This window comes from Coenobita brevimanus, chromosome 50, assembly GCF_032717465.1.
Source record: "Coenobita brevimanus isolate Jiangsu-jjx chromosome 50, ASM3271746v2, whole genome shotgun sequence".
Classification (NCBI taxonomy): Eukaryota; Metazoa; Arthropoda; class Malacostraca; order Decapoda; family Coenobitidae; genus Coenobita; species Coenobita brevimanus.
The window spans coordinates 38656952-38679723 of NC_137003.1; the positions used below are offsets into that span (position 1 = coordinate 38656952).

Here is a 22772-nt window from a genome sequence, read left to right on the forward strand (position 1 = left end):
CAGTCTGTAGAAACATCAGCCATACCATGGCCAGCCCCAGCATGAGAATTCCTTAGGAGGAAGCTTGACATTATTTTTACTTATTCTTCCCTCCCTCCCTCCCTCCCTCCCTCCCTCCCTCCCTCCCTCCCCTCTTCCTTTGTTTACGGGTGACTCTACACTGAGTGACAAACCAAATGGTTTCCTCTACACCAGAAAACCATTTACTATGCTAGGTGGTAATCATGTAACCAGATTATGGTGCCTGGTTGTTTAGAGGGCAATTAACCCGTGGCGTCTCGTCGACGTGAATTAACATCCACACGTTTTGTCACTGCCAATCCCGTTGACGTACATAAATGCGAATCAATTGCAAGGTCCCTAATTTGCACAATTTTCAATTTTCGCGAGTGATTTTTGGTACGTATACACGGGACACCTTCCTCTACAAGATGCCAGGCAGGGACAATGCCTTACCCAGCATGACCTCCTCCCCACCCCTGCATGCCATTGTCTCAGCAATTCACCTGTTATCAGTGACCTGGCCAGTAAAGCCATGTCATGCCACGGTACGAAATTCAGGGCCAGAGTGATTCCCCAATCAATGACAATATGGAGGACAAACTTTACATAGCATTAGAGGAAGAAACAGTCAGAAATGATGATCAGGTAATGTGGCAAAAAAAGGTCAGGTATGGTGATGAGTTAGTGAGTGAAACAATGCTTATAATGCCTATATTACTGTTTGAAAACCAATATACTCTCGTACTACATATTAATTTGTACCAAGTAAATAAATAAATACTGTTTATGAGTGGTGTGAAATAGTTACCCTCCCATAGAACTCATTTTCTTTGGTGCCAGCCTGTTAGAAAACCCAGTCAGGTAAGGAGGTACTGTTACCTGGATCGAGTATTTTAAACCTCAGGTGAGCGATTTCTCTATGAAATTTCGATGTTTTTCACCAAAAGCGGAGGTTTGAGCAGAAAAAAAAAAAATTCCAAAAATGGTCGGGATTGGGGGAAGTCAGTGGTGGAAAAGTGGTCGGGATGGGGCGGGTTAAGGCACTTTAGTTGGATTGAGCCTGTACAGCTTTATATCCAAGGGGTTTTTGGTGATAATGCTCACGTAATGCCACTCAGAGATAAGTGAGGCTGGTCACTCTCATCTTAAATGTCAGGACCGACTTGCCTAGCCCCGGGCTTCTTCGCTTCACATAGGGTGACATAGTGGATGATGGATGGTTGGATGGATCACTATCTTTGTTCAAATATTGTGGTCAGATGTATTTGTGTATGTATTTGATGATAAAGTCTTTAATCATTTTAAAGAAATAAGGTATTATTTGTTTAGGTAAATGGTAATGTGAATTGTTTCAGCCTTGACTTTGCACTTCACATCCAGATTGGCATGGTATATGTGAAAGCAGTCTGTGTTGATTAGCTTCTTTATTTTACATATCATACTTATTGTATCATTTGTAAAAGCTCCAACATATTTATATGCATCAGTCTTTGCCACCTAATGGTAGTTCTCCACACTGCCTAATCTCTGGCGGCCTTCCTATTCAGTCCCTTATCACCGAGGTCATAATCTGTGACCTTGTCTCTTGTCTTTTTTGGTCTGCCTCTCATAACTCTACTCATGATCTTCACGTGTCTCACCTTCTGCATCCAGTTTTCATCTTCCATCCTTTCAGTGTGCCCAGACCATCTGCATCTACCCATCCTTATCACAACACCAATACATTCAGGTCCCATCCTTCCTCTCAATGCCTCAGTCGTAATCCTAGCCCCCTCAGGCCTTGCATTCAAGGACGCACTGCACATCCATCTAATCATTGTCATTTCTGTATGCTTAAGCCTACAGATATCCTCTACCTTTACTGCCCAGGTCCTGTACCATACAGCATTGCACTTGTATCACATGCCACATACAAGGATCCCTTAGCAGGGAGGGAAACACCTCGCAGTGTTAGGAGAAGCAGCAGCTCTCTGAAGTTTCTCCAACCATTCCAACACCACCTCCAGCACATAACCTGTTCCTCAGATAACAAAACTCCTCCACACACTCAAGAGACTCTCCATCAGCATCAGTCCTTGTATGCCTCTCAGTTTGTACATTCTCTTCCAGGCACACCATACACAAGAAATCATTATTTTGCAGCCTGCTTCTAATACCACTAGAGTAGAGCACCATGTTATAATCTGTCCCTCAAATAACAAAACTCCTCCACACACTCAAGAGACTCTCCATCAGCATCAGTCCTTTTATGCCTCTCAGTCTGTACATTCTCTTCCAGGCACACCATACACAAGCAGTCATTATTTTGCAGCTTGCTTCTAATACCACTAGAGTAGGGCGCCAGGTTTTGTGCTGATAAGGACCGTGAAAAGTCCCGTGAAAGTTGACTTCGTCAGAGTTTGGGCATTGACCTTATGGAAAATAAGCTAACAGGGTCCAGACCCATAAAACAACTAACCCCCCTAGTGTATTTCCTACTTTAAATATGTCCCAAAGTTACCTGAAATGTTGCTGTTAACACAATAAATCATAAAGTAACTAATAATAAAACATAAAAACATCATAAAATACAATACAGTACACTAAATACAGTATGTATTGGCAATACTGTATTACTTACACGTGTAACACACACATGCCCTCCATTCAAACATAACACTCACTAGAAAGATCAGGGTGAAGGGCTTCAATGGACTTGATGATAGGGGGTTATCTGAGGTTTGGGTGGGGCTAGTGGGCCCCACCACTGCCTCCATCTCCACCACTCCTTTCTTGTTGCACCCTCTGATGCAGCACATTCCTTCTTTTATGCCTCTCCCTTGAAGCTTGCCTCTCTTACACCACCACAAAGCCTGAGAATCCCTCATCGAGCATGAGGTTGGCCACGGCTTCAGGATCTGGGCGGGTGCCATGTTCAGAGGACTCCTCAAATGGAGTGGGACCTGTACTTGCCAAGCTTTGTAGGGCCTTGGTTTTAGGTATAATGTTATTAGCGCTTGTTGGCCTTACTAGATTCATTCATTGAACGCTTCACCAATGGGGGAGACGATTGGTCACTTTCTCTTTGTGGGTGAAATTGAAAGGCTGAATCTCCTCAACAATTGACAGTGATAATGTGGGACAGAAATGAAGTGGTTTGGGGCTCATTCCACCTCTTCTTGTAGCTCCTGGGCAATCCATTGTTGTGCCTGTATATCCTTCTCTAGCATTTCTTCTATGAACTCCGGGGGCGCAGTGATTCAGAGATAGAGCGCCGAGTTCGTGGCCAGGAGGTTGTGAGTTCGAGCCTCGCCCGGGGCTGCCGTGCGGGGAGTGGTAGTGTGCTCCTGTAACCTAGTGGGGCTATATGGCCATAGTTGCCTAGCTCTGGGATTAAATCCCTTCTATGGACTCCTGTGGAGACATGGGGTTGATCAGATCCTCAATTTCCTGCTGTGTTACGTCAGCAAGCCCAGGAACTGGGATCAGCTATTTCTTCTAAAAGCTGTTGTTGCTCCTCCCAGCCTTGCTGACTGGTGATGAGATTTGACAACAGCAGCTTCCATGTGTGGGTAATGGTGGGCACAGTGAATGACTCCCATGCCCTCATAGAGGCCTCAGCTGACTGACAGATGTTAAATTTTTTCCAAAAACTTTGGCAGAGATGGTGGAGTCAGGGGTTGAGGAGGTAAAAAGGACAGGGCTGTCAGTATCACTCTTGCTGTGTGAAACAGCCACTGTGGAGGTCTTAGGGCTAAGCGACTGAGATCCCTGGATTTATAGGAGCTCCTGTTATGTGTCCATGGCCGCCCTAGCTGGTTGTGGATGTCCTGGTAAAAAATTAGTTTGGTGTTGGCAATCACCTCCTGATTCAGAGGCTGGATCTTTGAGGTGGTGTTTGGAGGCAGAAACACCATGTGTACTGCCAGGTGCCGCCCAGCAAGGAAGCGGGTGTAGCCTGAGCATTGTCCATGAACAGTCGGACACGGAAGACAAAGTTGTTCTCTTCACAGAACGCTTTTGCATCGGGGGCAAAGTGATTGTCAAACCACTCCAGGGACATGGTGGAGGTCATGTAGGCCTTGGAGTTGGATATCCAAATGTACCCCTTCAGGTTCTCCATATTAATGTGCTTGTAGGCTCATGGCCGCTTTGAGTGGTACAGGATAATAGGGTGTGTCTTGTGGGTTCTTATAGCATTGGCGGTCAGGAGGGCTGTAAATTTGTCCTTTGCCATCTTGACACCCCAGGCCTGCCTTTTGGACATGGCGATATACAGTATGTTGAGCGGGTGGGTAGCTTCCATCATACATGTACTTCAGTCTTGTCACAATTGTAGATCTGGGCCAAGGAGTAGTTGCTGTCCTCAACAGTTTTTCAGCTGCACCTGGGAAAGAGGCCGTGGCTTCGACATCAGCTGACTATGCCTTCCTGTGGTAGAGCACATATGTGACTTTAGCTCTGCCTTTGAACCTCCATAGCCAAACTCGTGAAGCAGTGAACTCTGGGGGTGACTCAGTGTTATGTTTCTTTACAACTGCACCATAAAATAGGTGGGCCTGGGCTTGAATTTTGGGCCCTGACACACTAATGCCATCCTGGGCCCTCCTATTCAACCACTGTAACAAATAATGTTCAACCACTAGCATAATTGAGCTGTACTCGGTCACTGTTTTCACTTGTCTACCTCCAGCGCCTGGTTCAAAATGCGTCTTCACAAGGGCTACATTGGCTTTTAAGTTCACTCTCCTGACTTCTCATACTACACACAGTCAACTCTGGCACATTATACATTCTGCATATTTCAGAGTTTCAAGCACCTTTCTCCATTTCCCTGACAGTATTATTTTTTAACTCTTCATCATACGTGCATTTTTTTCACCCCCTTGCGGTAGTCACGCTTGACCTTCCCTTTATTGCCTGCTGCTCCAGGTCCATGCCTTCTTACACCATTTCCATTATCACCCAGTCCACCTTCAGCTCCATTTGAAGCACAAGATGGCATATTTCCGTCAGTTACCAATCAACAACGCGAGAGTGTGACAGTCAACATGCAGACACTCTGAACATGTGTGGGAAGTAGGCCATAACTGAGTGTTGGAACCTCCGGTTGCAGTGGCGAGAATTCAAAACTTGCGGTGCTGGAGGGCACAAAAAAATGTTTTCTGTCGCGAATGTTCAAGCATGGGAATATGTGGTGGCTGCTGCAAAAATGTGTTTTGCCAATCCGGTTGTCGCAAGACCTGGTGCCATACTGTACATCTCTTATGCACCCACTCACCTCAAACTCTGCACAAGACGGAGTTGCTTCCGACTTCTATGTGGCAAACTGCAAATGGCCACATTCCACTTGCTTTGACATTACCACCACCAACCCTAGATATCAGCACTTTTGTTTTATCCACATTTACTCTCAACCCCTTGTGCTGCATTTTCTCTCTCCATTTCATAAATCTTTCCTGTGCTTCCCTTTCATTCACTGCAGTCAACACTAATCATCAGAATACATCTCTCACAAGAGTCCATTTCTGAAGTCACATGAGAGTGTTTCAAGCACCATGACAAACAATATGGTGCTTAAGACTGACCCCAGATGCATGCCAACAGTCATGGAAAAGTCTTCACTCAAATCTCCATTCATTCTCACCTGGGTGCGAGCAACCACGTACTTAGCCATGACCACTCTTACCAGCAACTCCTTGATCCCAAGCTTTCTTATTGCCCACTTCACTATCTCCCCAGGGACTCTGTCAAAGGCCTTCTCCAAATCAGCAAAAACAAATTGCAGCTTCTTTTTCTTTGCTGTATATTTTTCCTGATGCTGCCAGACAAAGAATATGGCATTAGTAGTCCATTTGCCTTGCATAAACCCCAATTGCATCTCATCAGTGTTCACTCTATTCTCTCTCTCCCTTATCATACCCTCTAGGACTCTCTCCATTACCCTTGTTATCAGGTCAAAAAGTTTTATGCCTCTGTATTTCCTCCTTCCAGGGCATCACCCTTTTCCTTATACACATTTGTAATCACACTGTTCAGCCAGTTATCCGGCACAACAAACTCAGCTGTTATTGAAAATCTCGGATCAGTAACTAAACCTACCCCTGTATCTCCTGAGGCCTTCAGTATTTCTGCAGTTAATCCAGACACAGCCACCAGCTTCCCCATACACATCCTGTCTCTAACCTTGCTCACAACAGCAGCATCAATCAAGGACCAGGGGCCAAACACTGGATCTGCCGGCTCCAAACCTTCCCTGTTCCAGTCAAACTTTTCATTCAGAAACCAGTTATAATGCTCTTTCCGGGAGTCTTAAATATCCTCTTTGACCACTACTACCTTTCCTTCATCATTCTTCACACGGAGCTCATCTATGATATCCCTGTTTTCCTTCTTCATTTGATTTACCCCCTTAAATACAACATTTTTCCTTCCATCTGTATTTCAGTTTTCCACCAAAAGTCTCTGACACTTGGATTTTGCCCTGTATACTTCTTTTTTTGGTCCTGTGGTGACAAGCCAAATGGTTTCCTGTATACCAGGAAACCATTTACTACGCTGGGTGGTAAACATATAACCAAATTTTGGCGCCTGGTGGTTTAGTGGGTAATTATTGCGCTCCATTCGGATTGAACTGGTGAAGGTTTATATCCAAGGGGTGAATGGGGTTTATTGCTCACATAATGCCACTCAGGGATGAGTGAGGCTGGTCACTCTCATCTCAAATGTCAGGACCAACTGCCTATCCCTGGGCTTCTACGCTCCTCATGGGGCAACGTAAGATTGGATGATGGATGGATGGATGGCTTGGCAGCCAAATATTCCCCTCTGTTACCATCCCCTTTCCATTCCAAGAATGCCATTTTTTCTCCTAAGGTGCATCTTCTACACCCTCATCCCATGACCATGTTAACTTATGCCTTGGAGGGCCTCTTGTCCATCCACACACTAAATTAGTAATTCTCAAGAGATTGTTCTTGAGAGATATGTACTGTACTGCTCATTAACACCTATTTCAATAGATCCCAGTTCAGCCAGTACTCTCCTTGTCTTGCTATAGAAGGCATCCCTTCTGTGTGATAAGCATAAATATATTAATTTGAAAATTAAAGTTCTTCTTTACAGCTTTCTCAGTGTTATGAAAGAGCCCTCATTTTGAAAGCGTTATGTTGTGAACAGATAACGGATGTTTTTCTCCTGTATTTTCAGTTAATTCATTTATCACAAATAATACTCTTTGCTGTAAGAAATCTTGCATGTTACTTAATGTGATTGATGAACAGAATTTGGTAACTCCAGAATTTACCTTCTTCCATTATAGGATGTACGAATAGAAGCAGTGCCAGCCACCCAGCAGCCTCATGGTGATGCCAGTGATGGCAGTGCCAGTGATAACTCTCAGGTGTGTTCTGTAATTCTTACCTAATAGTATATTTACAGGATTCAGATAGGCTTGTAAATCCTGTCATGTGTTACTGTTTTATCATACATGTCTTTAGATTTATGAATGGTTTGGCACACATGACTGGTAGCAAGTTTCAAGTCAGTTATTTTCTTTGTAAAAATGTACCTTCTTAATATCTGTGTGTGTTTGTGTGCATGCAGGTGCCGAATTGTATTATACGGATTATGAGATAGACTCATGTTGTTCTGTCCCACATCTGATGTTCACAGCTGTATAACTGCGCAAGTGGTAGGTGAGGGGACTCACCATCCACTCATTCGATGTAGTCCTGTTCTTGGGTGACTACCCTTTCCTCTCATCCTTCCTTCCTTCCTCTTCTATTTTTACGATTATGTCCTTCATTGTTTCCTCCTCCTTCTGTCAATGGGTGACTTTACACTCCCTCCTCTGTCTTCCTTTCCTTCATTCTTTCCTCTTCCTTGTGCCATTGGGTAACTCTACACTGAATTACAAGCCAAGTGGTTTCTTGTACACTAGGAAACTTTTTTACTGTGCTGGGTGGTAAACATATAACTAAATTATGGCACCTGGTGGTTTAGTGGGCAGTTAAGGTGCTCCAATCATATTGAGCCTTTGTGAGAGTCTATCCAAGGGGCAGTTGGGGTTTATTGCTTACGTAATGCCACTCACGGATGGTTAAGGCTGGTCACTCATCCTATACATCAGGACCACTTTGCCTAGTCCCGGGCTCCTACGCTCCTCATGGGGCAATGCAGGTGATGATGGTGGTGATGATGATGGTGATGTATAAATATGCATTATAATTAAGAGCACTTAAGAAAGATTAAGTACAGTATACAGTACATTACTGTAATGGAGAATTAGTAGAAAATCTTCAAAAAGTGGTCTGAAGGTACAACAAAGGCCTTGATCTGTGGGTGTGACATTGGATCAATTATGGATTCGGATAGCTAGCCATATACTTTTATGTAGCAAAGACGTTGTCACTACAGTTTTTTTTTTTTTTTTTTTTTTTTTCACAGTATATGTAATGAAGTGCTTCGTAACTTGAGGCTGGCAGTGGATTGCAGGTGTACTGTAGGGCAATTATATTCTGGTACTGTATATGATTGTCTGGTTTGTGATTGATACTATAACAATTAATGAAAACTTACACCCAGTTTTGGGTTAACGATAGCGAAAATTGCATATACAAGTTTTTGCAATGGCCACATAGGATGGTCCCATGTGGACACATGCCACCACACAAGCTGACAGTCATAAGTTTGAGCCAAGATGGCCTACCCATGTTTATATGTTTATTGAAACACCATTGCTATCTCATAATAATAGTGTAAATATGCAGCAAGTAGTATAGTGTGTGTTATTATGTGGAGAGATCATTTTTTGTGTGTGAAGTACTGAAGCTTGTGAGGTGGAAAAGACTGCATCGCTCTCCTTCCACCTCACTGCATCTTCTGCCTCCACTTAAGGTGGATGGCAGAAAAGTCTTTATAGTAACCTCCCGATTATCCAGTGTAATAGAGCCAAAGGCCTGCCAGATACTTTATAAATGCTAGGGATCCCATTGCCTGGACCTGGGACTGTGTAGTGAGTGGGACCTGTGCTATGTCTGTCCCCCCTTTATTAATACTGAAGATGACAAAACAAAATAAGTTTCAAAGCAAGCCTGAGGACAGTAAATTACCCATGGGGATGAGGGTGGGTTCATGGAATGTGGGAAGTTTGAGGGGAAGAGCGGGGGAAGTTGTTGAGGCATTCAGTAGGAGGTGGGTGGATGTGGTGTGTTTGCAGGAAGTCCGGTACAGGGGTGGATCAGCCAGAAAGATTGTTGGGAAGGACTGTTGCTATAAGTTGTTTTGGCAGGGGAGGACAGACGGATATGGAGGTGTTGGTGTGATGGTTGCGGAGAAATTGGTGGAATGTGTTATGAATGTTTTGAAAGTAAGCGATAGGATATTGGTAGTGAAAATTCTGTTGGGTAGAAAGGTAGCTGTGATTAAATCAGCATATGCACCACAAGGCAGGATTGGATGAAGCAGAGAAAGATAGATTTGGGATGATTTAATATGTGTAGTGGGGGGTATGTGGATGATGAGATAGTGATTTTGGGAGGGGACTTAAATGGTCATGTAGGTAGAAGCAGCACAAGGTTATGAAGGAGTGCATGGGGGATGTGCGTAAGGTCTAAGGAATGCAGAAGGGGAAAGGATACTTGAGTTTGAGGAGGCAATGGACATGATTGTGTGCAACACATATTTTAGGAAAAGAGACAGTAGGTTAATTACGTATGAGTCTGGGGGAAATAGCAGTCAGATAGATTATTTTCTGGTTAGGAGGGCTGATAGGAGGTTAGTGAGGGATGTTAAAGTTATAGGAAGTGAGGAGTGTGTGCAGCAGCACAAACTTGATTTGTGATATGGTGCTTAAAGAACAAGTGATGAAAAAGAGGACTTATGTACCTAGAAGGAAAATATGGAAGCTGAAAAACCAAGTAGTAAGGGATGCCTTCTACAGCGAGTTGAGGAGAGTGGTGGCTGAACAGGGAGCTGTAGACAGAGGCGTTAATGAACATATAGAGTCCTCAAGAACAATTTCTTGAGAGTTACTGATGTAACATGGGGTTGGACTAGAGGACCACCAAGACATAAAGTAACTTGGTGGTGGGATGAGGGTGTAGAAGCTGCAGTTAAGGAGAAAAGAAGGCTTTTCTGGGAATGGAAGAAGGGTGGTAGCAAAGAGGAATATTTGGCTGCCAAGCGTAGGGCTAGAAGAGGGGTATACAGGGCAAAGTCTGAGTCACAGAGACTATTACTTGATAACCTAAATCATGGGGAAAGGAAAAATATGATATTTAGGGTGGCAGGTCAAGTGAAGGGGGATAATCGGGATATTATAGGTGAGCAGTGTGTGAAGAATGATGAAGGAAGGGTAGTGGTGAACAGTGAAGATATTAAAGATGCATGGAGACAGCATTATAACCGGTTGTTGAATGAGGAGTTTGACTGGGACAGGGAAGGTTTGGAGCCAGCAGATCCAGTGTCTGGCCCTTGGCCTTTGATTGATACTACTACTGTGAGTGAGGCAATAGGCAGGATGAGGGTAGGGAAGGCAGCAGGTGTGTCTGGGTTGACTGCCGAAATGCTTAAGGCCTCAGGCGATATAGGGGTGAGTTTAGTCACTGATCTGATAAATAGGATTATTTATGAGTGTGTTGTCCCAGATGATTGGCTGAAGAGTGTAATTGTAAATGTGTATAAAGGGAAGGGTGATGCCCTGGAAAGAGGAAATTATAGAGGTATAAAGCTTTTAGATCAGATAATGAAGGTAATGGAGAGAGTTTTAGAAGGTATGATTAAAGAAAGAGTGAATATTCATGAGATGCAGTTTGGGTTTATGCCAGGTAGGGGGACCACTGATGCTATATTCATTGTTCGACAGCTTCAGGAAAAATATAATGGTAGGAGAAGGGATCTTTATTTTGTTTTTGTTGATTTGGAAAAGGCCTTTGACAGAGTCCCTAGAGAAGTGGTGAAGTGGGCAATGAGAAATCTTGGCTTGGAGGAGTGGCTGGTTAGGGTGGTTATGGCCATGTATGTGGGTGCTCACACCCAGGTAAGAGTGAATGGAGATTTGAGTGATGAGTGTTCCGTGAATGTTGGTGTGCATCAGGGGTCAGTCTTGAGTCCCATGTTGTTTATTATGGTACTTGAAGTCAGTGAATGTACAGCGAGGTTGGATGGTGAGGAATTGGAAAATGTGAGTACGTTTAACCCCTGCACCGGGGGTATGTTTACCAATGTTTTGCGTGTGCCGCGGGGTTATTTGGGCTCCGACACACTCTCAAAAAATATTTGCCAAAAATCAGTTATTAGTCCTAGAATATTAAAATTACATATGCTTATGGCACATACCTTCAGCTTTCTCCTGGAATGTTTGTTGAGCCTTCGTCGGTTACCGTAGGACTTGTGGAGACCTCTGAAGTTGGGTAACGAAGTCTCCACTTTACACTTCCCGACAACCCGTAATATGATTACCACAGCCAGATATTAACACTATAAACACTACTCTATGATTTTCAAGTAGTTTGGGATCCATACTCCAAAAAAAAAACACTGTGAAAGCAATGAAAATTACGAGCGCGTCTGACCGTCGCACTTGCGCTAGTTTGCTCTTGGTACTCTGTCATTTATTATTCATAAAACCCCTCACACTTTATATTTCTATTACTATATAACTATCTATCTATCTATCTATCTATAGCCCGACGCCCTAATCAGTTATATATATCTGTAACACTTATATATAACACTTACATATATCTACAGTCTTTATCCATAAGTTTCCTTCAGTAGTATTAGTTTATTGTCACTGTAGGGATTCAATTTCTTTCAGTAAAATACGTAGCATTCACTTTCTCGTCCTGTATACTAGCATTGAGAGTGAATGTCACTTTCATCTTCACTCTCGTAACTCATAGTATTCAGACATGCTAGAGTGAAACTTTCACTTTCATTACTCCTAGGGTATATACTCGTATTCTTATAATACTACTCATTTACATTTCTATTTATGTTCTCTATTTTGTTTACGTTATTTACATTTCTATTTTATTTTCACTGTGTTATGCACTGTCACTTGAAGTAACTTATAAAACTATTTTCCATTGTTCACGTATATTTACATTCATTACTTTCACTTGCTGTTTACACATTATTTACAATTCCACTTGCACTGTTTTACTCAATAGAAAGATCGTAGTTACTCTTTTATCAATTGTCAGCCCTTTACCTCTTTCTACACGAGGTTTAGTAGGGGGTAAAGGTCACAGGGCCCTTTGCATGGGGGTGGAAAGGCCCTGAAGCTAGCAAGAGCGAACTGACGTACCCCCACACTGGAAGATGAGAGTGAACTGATAAGGGTGGGCCAGGGTGGAGGCCTACCTAGGGAAATCAGCACTGCCAACGTTTAGCCTCATGACACAGCTATTTATAGCAATGAAATGATTGGCAGGAAATCTAGACAATACATTATAAATTAGGTAGTTCCAGGTGAATGTAAATATCACTTAGGCTTCTCCCTTCCCTCCTTATATGTATATTTATTACGAAAATAGATTATACGGCATATTTCAAGGGGAAATAGCGAAAATTAGCAAACGAGTGCACGTGAAGTGTTGTCAGGTGATAATTAACCAATTTCAGGTGTATGGCACTCTCACTTACCTTATTTCTTTCTTGTATATATTATTTGGTATAAGAATAGGGCATAGGGCTTATTTCAATGGATGAAATCAGTGAAAAATTCCAGGGAAGATTTACTTAGCGTAGCACGGCCAGGCAGACGAGAGGATAGGGTAATGGAGGGGGGGTAGGGAGGGGAGTCAAAAACGGGGAGAAATGGCTAAATTGTCAACAATGGATGGGAGTACAGATGAGATTAGGAGTGCTGACTAGTGTTGGACATTGGCAGTACTGATAGATGATACAAGCCCCCACTTGGAAGCCCGGGTGAATTCAAAATAACACAGAATCACAAAAGCGACGCCCCGCGGTGTGATCCCTTGCTCCCAAGCGTCACGAAAGTGACGCCCCGCGGTTAAGGGGTTAAGTACTTGGGTAGTGTGATGAGTAAGGATGGAGGTTTGGAGGGTGAAGTGCTTGAAAGGGTACAGCAGGGAAGAAAGGTTGCGGGTTCTTTGAAAGCAGTGATAAGAAACAGGGAAGTGAGCATGGAAGTGAAAAAGTTACTACATGACAGTATTGTGATACCAACTCTAACGTATGGAAGTGAAGCTTGGACGTTGTTGGAAGGACACAAGTCAAGAGTGAGAGCAGTGGAAATGAGTTATTTAAGAGGAGCCTGTGGAGTCACATGGAGAGACAGGCTGATGAATGAGGATATAAAGGAGCGTTGTGGTGTGGATGTGGATGTGATAGGAAGCGTTATGAGGAACACATTGAGGTGGTTTGGCCATGTGGAGAGAATGGAGGGTGAAAGACTGACGAAGAGAGTGTATGTGAGTGAGGTGGAGGGGGGAAGAGGGAGGGGGAGGCTAAGGATGAGATGGAGGGATGGGGTGGAGAGGTATATGAGAGAGGAGGGTGTGAGTTGGGAGCAGGGCAGTGAAGTGGCGGGGGACAGGGCGACTTGGAGGCGATTTGTTTGTGGCCACCCCAAACGGGATTGAGGCGTCTGGCAATAGATAGATAGATAGATAGAAGCCCTTTCCTGGGACTTTAGAAACGGACTCCCGTGGGAGTTGTTGTATGCTGATGATTTGGTGTTGATTGCAGAGAACGAAAGGGAGGCGGAGGAAGGGTTTAGGAATTGGAGAGATGGTATGTGGCACAAGGGTTTAGGGGTAAATGCTGATAAAACAAAAGTGATGATATCTATGGTTGATGGCGCTACTGTCAAAGACGATGGAGAGTGGCCATGTGCAGTTTGCCACAAGGGCGTGGGAAGTAATTCCATCTTGTGTGGTGTGTGTGATAAATGGGTGCATAAGAGATGTAGTGGTATCAGAGGTAGACTGTGAGATAATGCTGATTTTATGTGTCGAGGTGAGCAGGTGGAGATTGTCAGACGTGAAAGGATTGAACTTGCTGGTGATTCTCTTGAGTGTGTGGAAGAGTTTTGTTATTTGGAGGACATGTTGTGTGCTGGAGGTGGGGCTGGAGCTAGCTCTGTGGCTAGGGTGAGAAGTGGTTGGAAGAAGTTCAGGGAGCTCTTGCCTCTCCTGACATTGAGAGGACTCTCCCTACGTGCTAAGGGGTCTTTGTATGCAGTATGTGTTAGGAGTGTAATGCTGTATGGTAGTGAGACCTGGGCAGTGAAGGAGGAAGATATTCACCGGCTCAGACGTACAGAAATGACAATGATTAGGTGGATGTGCAATGAGTCCCTGCGTCCAAGGCCTGGAGGGGCTGGGTTTACAATGGAGGAGTTGAGAGGTAGGATGGGACTGGCGTGTATTGGTGTTGTGATGAGGAGGGGTAGATTGAGATGGTTTGGACATGTGGAGAGGATGGGGGATGATAATTGGGTGAGGAAGGTGGGAAGTGTTAATATTAGGGGTGGGGTTATGAGGGGTAGACCGAGAAAGACATGGGACGAGGTCATTAAGTGTGACCTCAGGGTTAAGGGACTGAACAGGGAGACTGCAATGGATCGTGCAGTATGGAGAGCCACCATTAGGTGACCAAGGTCGACACATGCAAGCATGTTGGAGCCTTTAAAAACGAAAACTTATTTTGCGAATTTCCCCCCTAGGGACCCCAAACCTCAAACCCTGTAACACTTATCTGCTGTCTAACCACTACAAAATGCTTTAAAGTGTCAGAAAACAGCTAATAGGTGTTACTAATAGTAAAATAGTTTAATTTACTGTTAATTACACTGTAATTTTATGTACGGAAGCAGTTTCATGTTGACGATGGGGTTAATATCAAAGTCCCCCCAGCCGGGAGACTCGTTTTCTTTTATTTAGAAGTATTGTATAAACGCATTCATTGTAAAACCCTTACCAGACAACACTACCTTATACAACACTAAGGTAGTATTACTGATGTCTTTACCATGCCATTACAATAAAAATGTTTTGGAAGGGACTTAGAGTGCAATGTTGGCTTATTTGTATGTCAGCACCATTGTGGTGGAGGAGTACAATGGAGAGAGAGAGAGAACATGCACCTACCTGCTACCAGCCAGTGAAAAATCTGCATTAGAATTCTCTCTCCCCTGCCTTAGTGAGTTAAAACTCTTCTACTCCCTACTACTGCATCTCCCCTCCCTACTCACCACCAACATCCTGTGAGCTGTGAGGCCTCGCAACTGTCAACCCTCCCTCCCACAACATTCCACCACTTTCATGTTACAGTACAATATGACCCCTTTCTTTTTGTGTACTTTTTTATTTTCTTTTTTGTGATTATGGCTGGATGTTTGATGACAACAACTGTCTCATGCAGGATAATAATGTACTTTTAGCCAGATGTCAAAGATTTTATTGCTTCTTGCCAGATACCATTTTAATTCAGCCATTGGCTACACCGGATAATGCAGCTCTGGATAATTAGGAGTTTACTTTTATTGAGTTTTTAGGTTATTTGCAGATTATACTGTATTGTTAAATGAGGATGAAGGGGAACTGCAGTGCTTGATGAATGAGTTTGGGAGAGTGTGCAAGAAACAGAATCTAAAGTTGAATATAGGTCTTTGAGAGAAATGAAGTCACTGAATCTGCCATGAGGTTAGAGGACGAGAAAATGGCAAATGTGAGTTCATTTAATACGTGGGTAGCATGATGAGTAAGGATTGAAGTTTGTAGGATGATGTGCATGAAAGGTTTTTTGAAAGCAGTGATAAAAAATAGAAAAGTGAGCATGAAAGTTGCTGCGTGATAGTATTGTGATACCAACTCGTATGGAAGTAAAGCTTGGACATTGTCGGAAGGATACAGGTCAAGGGTGAAAGCAGTGGAAATGAGTTACTTGAGAGGAACATGTGGTGTTACATGGAGAGAGAAATGAGCAAGTGAAGGAGCATTGTGGTGTGGATGTGGATGTTATAAAAAGGATTAAGAGAAATACATTGAGGTGGTTTGGCCATGTGGAGAGGATGGCAAGCAAGAGACTGATGAGGGGAATGTATGTGAGTGAGGTGGAGGGAGAGGGAGGCTGAGGATGAGATGGAGGGATGTAGTGGAGAGGTATCTGAGAGAGGGGTGTGTGAACTGGGGGAGGGCAGTGAAGTGGCGGAGGACAGGACGACATGGAGGTGATTTGTATGTAGCCACCCCTTACAGGACTGGAGTGTCTGGCAATAGATAGATAGGTTCTGTGACCCTTGACATTAATGTTTGGTGGTTGCAACCACCATCCACTTGATGTAGTGTTGCCTACTTCTTCCTTCACCTTTATTATTCTTTTTCTGTGTCTGCCCTTCTCTCTTCCTATTTCTCCCATCTTTCCTTTCACTTTTTATTACTCTTTTTTCCTTTTCAGATGACTTTACATTAAGTGCCAAACCTAATGGTTTCCTGTAAGCCAGGAAACCATTTATAATGCTGAGTGGTAACCATATAACCAACCCACACGTGTTGTTTACGTGTCAGCAAGTAGGTTGGCGGAGGGTTAGTGCACCTCCTCTTAAAACAACTAACTCAGTGACAGATGACCACCCTTTATGGGATTAAGGCATGTGCCTATAGATAGATAAATGGATGGATAGATAGACAGACCCTTAACTTCCAGTGTATCCCTATTGAATGCATGTTAAATAGATGTCGATTTACGGTTTATTGGTATGTAATCGGTTCTTACTTGATGTAACCCAATCTTAAATCAAGTTGTGACTCTACTATACAAGTAGGGGACACAGCCAGGCCAGTGAATGGTAGATCAATAAAGTCCTTGGTGAGAGGAGATGAGTCACTGGAGATTGAGGACAAATTACATCACTGCGATAATGTTAGAGCAGGGGGTAGTGTTGAGCAGAGCGCCATTGAAGGGGTGCATGGTGGTTGGAAAATTTTTGTAGAATTGCTACCAGTCATGATGTCATGAGTGTTCTCATTGTCCACAATGGGAAAGTGCTTTTTAGCTGTTATATTTTGTGGCTGCAAAACATGGGGTTTAACCCTTTAACCGCGGGCATTGTTTTGCCCCGACTGTCCTCTCCCGCGGGGGTTTCAGCCAAATGTAAACAAACCTTTAAACCTTAATAACTCTGCACAGAATAAAGCTAGAGAAAAAAATAAGGTACCATTAGAAAGTACTAACCTTCAGCTTTGCATTGATGTAGGTTTCATGACTTTGTTGACTTTCACAGGACGGGCAGTGCCGTTAGAAGTGAGGGGTGTAAAATCACTATTTTACGCCCCACACACCAGTACCAAATGCCAACCACTCTCTGATAATAGTACTATAAACGTATATGAACACTGCACATACGATAAACACCCACTCTTTGTTCACTGAGGTAGGTAAAAGGCACTGTAATTGCCCGCACTTCACTGCGGCATCACACGCTCACTGACGTTTGGTTAGCGGCGATGTTTTCATTATTTCTAACTTCTAATACTATTTTACATATAATCTGGGCAATATACATTATATTTACACTGTACTTATTACTATATTGCGTCACTGTCGCATCACAGAATTATGCAAGTGCTGCAGATTTTCTTATTACCATATCACTTATATACTGGCCATATTTACATAATTTTCTAGGTAAAATATCTCTTATTACTATATTAAACAATTATTGGTAAAGCACGTCACTGTCGCATCACAGAATCACAGCAGGGCCGCAGATTCTCTTATTACAATATCACTTATTATACTGGCCAATATTTACATTGTTTTCTAAGCAAAATATCCCTTATTACTACATTATCCATTATACAATTATTGGTAAAGCACGTCACTGTCGCATCACTGTATATCACTGTCACTTTCAGTATTTACTCAGAGAGTGGTACTCGGCAAAGCACGGAGTCACACAGAGAGCGACTTGGCATTCCTGGCACTGGTGTGTGCTCATTTTTCTCGTCCGAGGCCTCCGTGTGGTTATGACATACCCTGCATTGGCCCTGTGACAACCTGCCACCTGCGGTAAGAGGCAATTTCACAAGCTGGTGCCGGCTCATGTAATTGCGGCACTCAAGACAGTCAGGTTGTGTGTCAGAGTGTCGCCTCGGGATCAATGCCATCACCTGACCAACTCGTGCAAGCAGCTGCTGCACGACAGTCTTGGAGAACTGTCTCAGGGATGGTTGCCTTATGCCTCCGACTTGTGTCTTGTAGAGGAGGAAGGCGTTGAGCATGCACATATCGAGCATGTGCAGGCAAGCCTTCCTGTACCATCGGGTGTTTCTCATGAGACAGTCTATTTCGCCAATCATCATATCAGACTTATCAACAAGTCTCATGATGACATTGTAGTCAATGACGGCATCGGGCTTCATGATTGGCTCTCCCGTCCTGTAGCTGACCTTCCCAGTTCTCTGCAATTCCCCCTTGTGGATGGTGCTGATCATATTCACAACCTTCTTGTCATGCCACCTGATCGCCAGAAGCTTGTCTGACTTCTTCAGGTGCACATCTCCCTTGGATGAGGATGATGCTTCTGGGAAACTTGGCCACTCTTTCCTATGGTTCCGTACAGTGCCAACAGTGCCAATGCCGTGTTCAGCCAGGTATTTGGAGAGTTTCGGTGCTGTGTAATAATTGTCTGTTTACAGCACATGATTCCCACCAAAATACCTCTCCATCAGCACTTTTACAACGGAGCCAGAGAAGCCAAGGGGGTCTTTCCTGTCCACGTCTATTGTGCTTGCGGAGTAGATCATGAAATCAAGGATATACCCCGTCTCACAGTCACACAGCACAAAGAACTTTATCCCAAAGCGGTGGCGTTTGCTGGGGATGTACTGCATGAATTTGAGACGTCCTCTGAACAATACCAGGGATTCATCTATGACGACTTTTTGCATAGGACAGAAAAATCGCATAAATCGATCCCTAATCTTGTTGAGAAAATCTCTCACTTTCCACAAAGGGTCAGTTTGGGACGGGTTTCCATTGTCAGCGAAGTGCAGGTATCGTAGCAGCTGTCGGAACCGATCTCGTGACATGTACTTCCCGAATGTTGGGATAGAAGTAATGTCATCAACCAGCCAGTACTCCTCCAACTCATGTCTCTTGATATGGGGCATCAAGAACATAAGTGCAAAGAACACATACAGCTCTCTGATCCCGACAGGCAACCACGACACTTGCTTTGGTGAGCCAATAGGTCCCAGCCCTTCTGCTGCACACTGAGCTGCATACCTATTGGTCTCATCGCTGACAAACTGCACGATTTCGTCATCCATGAAGGCCAGGAAGTAGTCAACAAAATCATCTCCTTCGTTGCATGGAAAGGCAGGCTGTATTCCCGCATTTGTCATATCAAACGGCGGATTGTGTGGCTGAAAATCAGCACCGTCAGACCAAACAAATGCATCCACTTTCCCGGTGCGTGGTTCAGTGGAAGTGGCAGGTCGCATTGCACTTGTTTCCCCGTGAGAAGGAGCTGAGGTGGAGGCAATGGGTGAGGCAGGAGGCGAGCGGGAGGGGGGTGAGTGGGGGGGGGTGGCGAGGGTGAGGGAGCTGGGCGGGGGGCAGGCGGGGGGGTTACTGACCTGGTGTGTGGTGAAATCCGACCCTTTCTTCCCAGGCTTATCACCTCGCTTATCACCCAGCTTTGCCCTCCAACTGCCACGCATCCCCTTTGTTCTAGGCCGGCCTGCCCTGCTTACCCTGCCTGCACGGCCTACACGGCCTGCCTTCCCTCGCTGTGCAGGCTCTGGGAATTCATATTCCTCAGATGATGTAGACTGAGGAGAGGGCACGGCAGAAGATGAAGAAGATGTGAGGGAAATAGGGCTAGGGGAACGGGAAAGTGGTGGGAAATGCTTGCTAGGGCCTGGTGTAGGAGACGTAAGTTTACGCTTCACTCCCTTCCCACGTGCAACACCAATTTTCCCCATAGGCGCCTTCCCTTTCCCAGAGTAAGTTGGGGGCGGTGGGGGGGAAACTACATGTTCACTTTCATCACTGTCACTGTCAATGCTAAAGGGTTCACCACCAATCACTGCAAAATCGTCACTACTACTTGCTATAAGTGTATCACTCTCACTGCCACAATCCAGAGTTGTACTTACAGTTTTATCCAGCTCTCTCCTAATTTCTGGAGTGCTCAACCCCTTCTGCCTCGCCGTCGACAGTTCCTTCCTCGGTGTAGAAGTCGAAGGCACACTAGCACTAATAATTTCCGAGGAGGAAGCAAGCGACGATGAGTCGGGACGGAGCGCCATTATCACGCACAGAGCTGGACAGATACTGAGTGATGCGTGTCAGGGCAGGGGTGGGGGGGGGCCCCCTCGGGGTGGGAGGAGGGAGGTGTGGGATGGCTGGCGTGAAAGAACTCAACAGCTACTCTTGCGTGAGACAAATTGCGCACAGGAAAAAACGCGCGGTGTTCAAAATATTCACGAACATTCCGGAATGACACCCGCGGTTTGGTCCAGTTTTGTTGATGTCATTCTGGAATGACACCCGCGGTTAAAGGGTTAAAAGAGAACCTAATGAGACTGGAACTAAATGACATAAGTTAAACTGGATGACAGGATATCATGAAAAGATGTGAGAAGATGTACAGGAGTTAATGCATCAAGAAATTGAAGATTGAGATGGCTTGGATGCATTGATGGCATAAACCTGAGAAGTTGGGTGAGAAAGTATGGAGGTTTAGAAGTGCTGGGCTGTTGATGGAGAGGTAGACTGAAAGAGACATGGGATGAGGTGGTGTGTGCTCAACTGTAGATGGAGATACAGTAGAGTTGCCATTTAAGACAAAAAGAAACAACGATCTTACAGTAACACGGGCATTTAATTTCTCCCATCACTATTTAATAGCCTGGTAATATCACTCAGTTGCGCGAGAGAAACTGTGTGGGAGGTGGGTGCATTTAGGTATTGGATTTCCAGATGACGCTTTTGTTTACAACTCGTTTGTTATGATTTAGTCGGTTGCTGATTGGCTTCCTCTACCCCACATGACCCGTGTGACCCATGTCCCTTACCACCTGCCACAGCCTGCCTCAGTGTTGTGTGGACGGTTGCTGTGATGAGAAGTGTTTATTTGCTTATTTCCTTGCTCCTCATTTCCTCTCAGAACTCTGAGCTTGTGGTTCCAAGCTAATTTTAGGTACAGTATGTTCAAGCACCTTGAAAGTGCTATGAACACAAGGAAAACATTTATTCCAAAGGAAAATGTATACCGTATTTCGCGGCATGTAAGATGCAGCATTGTGAAAGACGCATCCTAATTCTGGCAGGGCAGTTCTGTGAAAAAAAAGTTTGCCCCAACCAAGACTGCAGTAAGGTTTCTTGATAAGAGCCATTACCACACAGATACACACTCACCTTTCAGAATCTATTCATTACTGATCATCAGCCTTTGGTTTCTTTTTTTTTATATGCAAAGAATGGTACAGGAAAAGAAAACAATGCCCCTTCTTGACAAAACGTGACTGATATGAGCCACTATCACTTAGATACACACTCACCTTTCAGAATCTATTCAGTACTGCTCATCATCCTTTAGTTTCTTCTTTTATGTACAAAGAATGATACGGGAAAAGAGAAAACAAAACCCCTTCTTAACAAAACGTGACTTCAAACCACGAGGCCATCTCAACTTTGTTGATAAATATGTATCAGTAAACTGATATAAACACTGTTTTTTAATATTTTATGAATTTAACACCACAAATGAAGTCAATAAACTCTATTTTTTAATTCACTGACGAAAACATAAAATACAATGAATGTTCACATCAGTTCATTTATCCTAATAGAACCCCGTCATATTCCACACCTGTTACGGAATTTCCTCGCATTGCCTTGACTCAAGCACAATATCAGACTACTACCATCATTAATCATGCACTCTAACTAACCTGTAATTACCTCCACAAATAATATAAAAAGGTAGCACTTGTAAATACACAAATTACAATGTTTTACAACCAAAGTTCAATATAGCGAGGCTGCTTAGGAACAGGATAGACAGCTGTTTTTACTCTCTTCTCTCAGCATCACTCCTTCTTTGTCAGCTATGTTTGCCTTGCAGCATCAACAATTAAAAATTCATGCTTCACTGATCATAATTTACTATAAACATTCATTTCAAAACATACTGAGTATGGTGAAAACATCCATTGTTACACCTTAGTAACACTGCTGCCTCCCAGTCGCTAGACAGCAGTCTCTACCCCTTCCTCTCAGTATCACTTCCTCACTGTCAGCGATGTTTCCCTTGCAGCATCAGCAGTTAAAAATACGTTCTTCACTGATCACAATTTACTAAAAACAGACATTCATCTCAAAACATGTCGAGAATGGTGAAACTATCCCTTTGCAACACTGCTGCATCCCAAGCGCTAGACAACTGTCTCTACCCTCTTCTCCCAGTATCACTCCCTTACTGTCAGCTGTTTTCCTTGCAGCATCAACAATTTAAAATGCATATTTCTCTTACCAGACATCCATCTCAAAACATTTGAGTACTGTGAAAACATCCATTTTTGGTCTTAACACTGCTGCCTCCTAGTCGCTATGGTACACACACACACGCACACATGTACACACCACATGCAACATTCATTCGCCTCTGAAACATTTACATCTGTCAGTTTTGGAGTACCCAGTGGCTTTATTATATGCCAAAAACATCAAAATGTATTTGGTTGTTCAATATAAATATCATCACTGAAGGACATGAAACATCTCAAACAATTTATTCATCC

General features: G+C 43.8%; 1 protein-coding gene across 8 annotated transcripts in view; it reads left to right on the forward strand.

Moving 5' to 3' along the window:
- LOC145399810 (protein lap4-like) overlaps positions 1–22772 on the forward strand; it is a 1200472-nt gene that overhangs the window by 470167 nt on the left and 707533 nt on the right. For all 8 annotated transcript variants that reach the window (XM_080272363.1, XM_080272366.1, XM_080272368.1 and 5 more), the window contains exon 14: positions 7304–7384. In XM_080272363.1, coding sequence (XP_080128489.1) covers positions 7304–7384 — 81 coding nt within the window. The remainder of the gene's footprint in view (positions 1–7303; positions 7385–22772) is intronic.